Genomic DNA, 6,425 nt, shown 5'->3' with positions numbered 1-6,425 from the left:
AGGTCTGAGTTATATCCAAACCATCCGTCCACTTGGTGAGCTCATCTTAAGGCTTGATCCGAAATATAAGACAGATCCAAAAATCAAGTGGACCACAATGTAAAAAGCAGTGGGGGATTGAACGTTTACCATTGAAACCCTTTCTGGGGTCATAAATTTTTTTTGTATCAATATGATATTTGTTTTTACTCTTCATCCAGGTATTTATGACCTTATGAAAAGATTGGATGGAAAATAAACGTTACAGTAGGACCTATGAGTGTTTTAACGGTGAGAATCACTGTCCCCCCTGCTATTTGTGGTGTTGTCCATTTGAGATCTGGATATGAATTATTTTTTAGATCAATATCTAAAATGATCGTGAAAAATGGATGAACGGTGTGTGGATCTGATAAATATATCACTGTGGGGCTTATCTAACCTTGATATGCTTTGAACCGTTCGCACAACCCGGAGCTCGAGGAGCGTCAGCGCTCGTCTTCGCATTACACGTACCCACACCAGCTAGGTTGGTGCTGTGTGGTCCACCAGCCAATCCGCTTCCGTCATGCAGTACCGTCCGACTTTTCAGTTTTTACAAGCGGGACACTTGGATCGATAATCCAAACCGTTGATATAGTGGCTTCATGATGAGTGGCTTATGTGCCGATGATTCTCCAGGTTGGAATATGTTGGCTTTATAATCTTTGGCCTAATCTCTTGGCTGACTTTGAACCGTTGCTGTATTTTTTCGAGTGCATGGGCCATCTACAATGGGTCCTGGATCCATTGCAAAATATGCCACGTCAGCAAGCATCTGGTAATCCAGTTACTACTCGGATTCGGTAGTGATCACCCATCAGATAAACGGTCTGGATCACCAAACCAAGCCTCCACTGGTCATAAATGAGAACACGTGTAAAAATTCGTATGTGCATCTGAACGTACCATACATTTCCTTCTCCCCGACCCCGAGGAAGGCGAATTAGCTACGACGCCGGAGCCAGCCAGAAGGTGCGATCCTGACCGTGGGAGCCACTCGATGCATATATTGCGTATCCACGCCGTCCATCCGTTTTTAAAGCTTATTTTAGGGCAGAATACAAAAAGGTGAAGTAGATACAAATCTCAGTTGGAGCACACGGTAGAGGTTGAATTCCTACAGTTAAAAACTTCTCGTGGGTCACAAAAGATTTGAATATAGCGGATATTTGGGTATTCCCTTCATCCAGGTCTGCGTGACATTATCAACCGGTTGGATGGAAAATAAAAATTACGGTGGACCCTAACAAGCTTTAATGGTGAGCGTTCAATGACCACTGTCTACTGTGGTATGATTCACCTGAGATTTGGATCTGCTTCAACGAGCTGGCAAAACGGATGGACGGCGCGTATATACATCGAGGTGGGCCACGGTCAGGGTCGCACCCAGGGCCGGATCCAGTGTCGCAGCTTGTCCCGTCCGTTACAGGAGACGAGAAAAGGCGGGAAATCGGAACGAGAGGGACACACCCCGAGCTGGTGGCAGATAAAAAATCAGAAAAAATAAAAATAAAAATTGAAAACGGAAAAGAAAAGAAAAAAAATAATCATCCCAATCACCTTCCGTTTCCCCCTCGTTCTCCTCTTCCCCTCCTCTCTCTATACATTTCACGAAAATACCCTTCCATGGTTTTCTAGGGTTTGATTGGAAGCTTTCAGAAAGAAAGTAAGAGAAATCATGGCTTCCCAAACCCAACACGGCAGAGAAGAAGAGAGAGATCTGGAGGTGGGGCTCATCTCCTTCCCGATTCCGTCACCGATACGGTTACGGTTTCCGTCGCCGTTACCTTCTCCGTCCCCGTCGCCGTCTGCTGCGTTAGCCCCCTCTGTCATCTTCTCCAACTGTCTGCATTCTCCGTCACCGTCGCCATCTGCCATGGCAGGGCCGGCCCTCGTCCTCTCTAACTCCGGGAAGCGGATCGACCAGAAGAAGAAGTACGTGAAGCAGGTGACAGGCCGGCACAATGACACCGACATGCACCTGGCAGCGAAGCGCGGCGACCTGGCGGCCGTGCGGCAGATCATCAGCGAGATAGACGCGCAGATGGTGGGGACCGTGATGGGGGCGGATTTTGATGCTGAGGTGGCTGATATACGGGAGGCGGTGGTGAACGAGGTGAATGAGCTGGGGGAGACGGCGTTGTTTGTGGCCGCAGAGGAAGGCCATGTCGATGTCGTGAGGGAGCTCCTCAAGTACTCGAATAAGGAGAGCATCTCGAGGAAGAACCAGTCCGGGTTCGACGTGCTGCATAAGGCCGCAAGCCAGGGGCATCAAGGTCAGATTCTCAATCATTTCCAATTCATTTTTAAAAAATTGATTTTTTTTTTAAATAAAATTTGGAATTTGGAATCTTGTGCTTGTTTCAATTTTGATTGAATTGAAAGGAATTCAGGAGAGTATGGGGACAAATGCATTTTGTGGAATTGAATTGGTGGAATTTTGCATGCGCAATTAAATTAGGTTGGTGAAATCTTGAAAAGTTTGGTGGTGTTCGGATGCCCAAGTGAATTGAATTGCGAATGATGAAATTAATCAAGAGGAATTGGGGAAAAAGATGCAGTTTTTCTTAATGAGGAAATGACCGTCAAATTCCAGTTGTCTTTTAAGTCAAACTTGGAAGTAAAGCAATTGCATTTTGGGGCCAATCCATTAATATCAATGCTAAGGAAGGAAATCACAATCAGGTTATTTCCATTTTTTACAATTGCAATTCATGTCGAAAGTGCATCCAAACACACCAAATGAATTGAATTGCAAAAATTAATTTTAATTATGAGGTAATGGAGCCATTTGTTTTTGTTTTTGTATTTTTGTATTTTATTTTTTTGGAGAGAGAATGAATATATAAAAAACCTAGAAAAGAGAATTACAAAGGCGGCTGGCAACATTTGCCCTCCTGACACCAACAAGCTAGGCACTGCTAGAAAACAAAGAAAGAATAAAAAGGGCAGTAAGCTGCTCCAATTTCTCTATTGGCCTGTTTGGATTCGAGCAAAGTTGTGTTGTGAGACTAGTGACTAGCAATCAATGGCACGGTGTTAGGGCTAGCTGGTCATGGTCATTGGACATGTTGTTGATGGTTGGTTGTTCCGTCCCTTGTTTGTCAAGCACCCTGGAACATGGGTAGGATATGTCATGCCTCACAATTCGGATACAGAGTGTGCACCCTTAGACCTGAGTTACGGTCCATGACTCGTACACTGAGTGTACTTAAATCAGCAAGTTGTATAGTTAACTAGAGACACAGATTTACGTATATTCTAAGTTCCATTTAAAATCCATCATTCACACACAACATTTAGCATCCATTTCCACACATCCACTATTCACAACGTACACTTCCATTGTTCACAACCAACTCGGTTTCATTCATGCATTGCCATTCATTAGTTTGATTGGGTTCACCCATTTGGGACCCTACGATTAGATATTATCCATAATCACTCAATAGTTAATATCCAGCAAAGTAATCTAAAGACACCTGCAACACTAAATTCTAAGCTAATAATTAACTTAAACAGAAACAGAAAACCCTAAGTAACACAGGCTCCAAATAACAGTTCCAGCTATGTCAATGCAACAATTTCCTCTTTAGTTAGATAGGGCCACTAATCCTGTGGATCATCCACCGGCCCAGTCTCACTCTCTTGTGTTTGAGTTACAGTTCCGGCCTCAATCACCTCTGTACGGTTTTTCATTCAACAAACGTCAGTTGGCCGGGCCCAGTGAGTGAACCCATCATGGGTCATGCACGTCACAATTAAAATAGTACAAAACAATACGAAACAACCAACAATGCAACAATGCTGAAATGAGTATGGATGCAAGAATGTCGTGCAATGCAATCATGAATGATTTAGATGATGCATCAAGTGGGAAAACTGTCCACTTGCTTGGGTTGAATATCCATCAACCCGCATTTATACTTGGCAGGCTTCTACCGTGTTGGGTAGGCATGGGCAAGGCCTGCATCCACCCCTTGGGCAGGCTTCTACATATGATAAGCATCTAGGGATGGTCCCCTAAGAACTCAGCATGAAGTGTGCATGGAAATCATCTAGAGCAGGCCTCTAGGAATTAGCACAAGAGCGCTATGCAATGCAAATGATGAATGTTCAATCATTAATGCATCAACATATATAAGTTGTCACATACATCTCTCTATATGAGAGGAAACTCAGATTTCATGATTTCAATGATATAACATCTCAGTACAAAGCAATTCACAGTAATAAATATTAATACAATTATTCATTCAACACTAAATCAATTTAGCACAACGATATAACAAACATAGCAATCACTTCAAATCTACCTTAATCATAACAGAGAGGAACCATGTTGGGATCACTCACCTGTGTATGGTAGAGATGAATTTGTAGAATAGTCGGATCGGTTCATGTTTAAGTTCCCTAATAACCATTTAAACGAAATTATTGATTAATCCGAATATTCACACAATGGAGCCCATCGTTGATTAACCAAGGTGGCTAACATTAACCCAACAATCCATAATTAATCCAAATTACGTAAATTACATGTATTATAGACTTACTAACCCAATTATTAAGGTTTGAGATTTGATAGATCTGTCTAGGCATCTGTTGATCGATCGAATTGATCATTGATCAATTGAATTGAAAAACTCCAAATTAAAACAATTTGGTCACTAGACCTTTTCCAGCATCTTTGATCGATCAATCGATAACCCATCGATCGAATCGATCACTAATCAATCGAATCGATAAAATCTGAAATTCTAAGGTTAAGTCTTTCGACATATTTTGACCCATTTTATCGATCGAATTGACAAATGTCTGATTCACTCAGTTTTGATGATTCGATTTCGCAAACTTTGGAGGTTTTCCTTATTTCTTAATTTTTAAGGATTTACCAATCATATGGATTAAATTCGAACCATCCATTGGCTCCCACATAATCGAATTAGGGGATAGCCAATAGATTGTTAGATCTGAACCATCCGTAATCCGCATTCTTTCCATATCATATTTTTAATATCAATCCCTCATATGATCAATGTGGCCCATTAGATGATCAAACCCATCTAGAATTTGGGATGTAATTGTGGATATATTTCTGAATAGATATAGATGGCATGGATGGGATCTGATGCATCCGATGATCCATCGTAGAACCAGATGTACAAATCAACATATATGATTAGATATGATCAATGTGATCGATCCGATGGTTAGATCGATCTGGAAATTAGGGCGATGATATATTTTGGCCTCAGGGATCTTATGATCTGTTTAGATTTATCTTGACATATTTGGATGACCTCAAGCCAATCTCTATAACAAAGAGATTTTGCATGAGATTCAAGTCTTTTCGTCGTATGCATCAATAGACCAATGCGATGAATGTGTGGCCGATCTGCCCCCTTCATTACATGGGTCTAGTGAAAATAGACTAAATACACAACAATTTAGTAAAATTAGTTAAGGGAACTCACTGATTAGAGCCTTTCACCAAAGCCTCCTCTCTCTCTCTCTCTCTCTCTCTCTCTCTCTCTCTCTCTCTCTACGATAGATAGGTTTACTTCAGTGGGATTAGAACTCTCTTTAAAAAAAGAGGGTCGTTGGAAATAAGACAGATACGGGGAATGAGAGGAGAAGGGAGAGATAAGCGGAACGACTCACTCTCTCTCTCAATTTGAATTTGAAAATTTTATTTTATTATTATTTTTATTAGAAAAACTAGGGCCGTTACAGGATGAATTGTGGCACATGTGGGGAACTTAAAGTGGCATATATAGAGAACCTAAAGATTGGTTAGTGACGCATTTATACACGTGTATGTGCACATTGACACTTGCCAAAAAAAAAAACATTGACACCTGCCACATTTTTTGTAGCACTTGAAGATTGATGGTGGCACATAGGGACATGTGCGGTGCTTGAACTTGAATGATTACAAACGTGGCACATTGGAACATGTCATGTATGTGCATGAATAAGTGTGATCCACGTGCACTGAAACTATAAAGTGTCATTGACAAGTAGGCTGTCAATGGGCTGGGCCGGGCTCGGGCTTGCCAAAATTGAAATATTGAATAGGCCTGGCCCAACGGCTCGGCTCGAAACAGTTCAGAATCCGCACCGAGGCCAACCCCAGGCCTGGCCCGTTGATAGTCCTAATGACAAGTAGTTCCACCTCTCCACTTAAGACACAATGCATGGTCTAACGATCATATATCCATTGTTACTTGTCCAAAGTGTATTGGTTCCCATGCATAGGGGGGTTGACAAAGCATGGACATGTATAGTTGCTCCGACTGCTTGTCACAACATAGCTTTGCCCAAACCCAAACAATCCCCTTAGGTCAGCCATAGAACAACTTAGGAACTCCTATCTTGGCATCACCTAACTTACAATCATA

The 6,425-nt window shown here is 41.9% G+C and overlaps 1 protein-coding gene across 1 annotated transcript in view; it reads left to right on the top strand.

The window, feature by feature from the left end:
* Nucleotides 1–1,588: 1,588 nt before the first annotated feature.
* The window catches only part of LOC131243568 (ankyrin repeat-containing protein ITN1-like), a 50,555-nt gene continuing 45,718 nt past the window's right edge, over nt 1,589–6,425 (top strand). Inside the window, exon 1 of the mRNA XM_058243024.1 lies at nt 1,589–2,297. Within this exon, the coding sequence (XP_058099007.1) occupies nt 1,700–2,297 (598 nt within the window). The 5' untranslated portion in view covers nt 1,589–1,699. The remainder of the gene's footprint in view (nt 2,298–6,425) is intronic.

The sequence above is a fragment of the Magnolia sinica genome, chromosome 4, assembly GCF_029962835.1.
Source record: "Magnolia sinica isolate HGM2019 chromosome 4, MsV1, whole genome shotgun sequence".
NCBI lineage: Eukaryota > Viridiplantae > Streptophyta > Magnoliopsida > Magnoliales > Magnoliaceae > Magnolia > Magnolia sinica.
The sequence above is the reverse complement of the archived record's forward strand: the minus strand, read 5'-3'. Positions and strand labels throughout refer to the sequence as shown.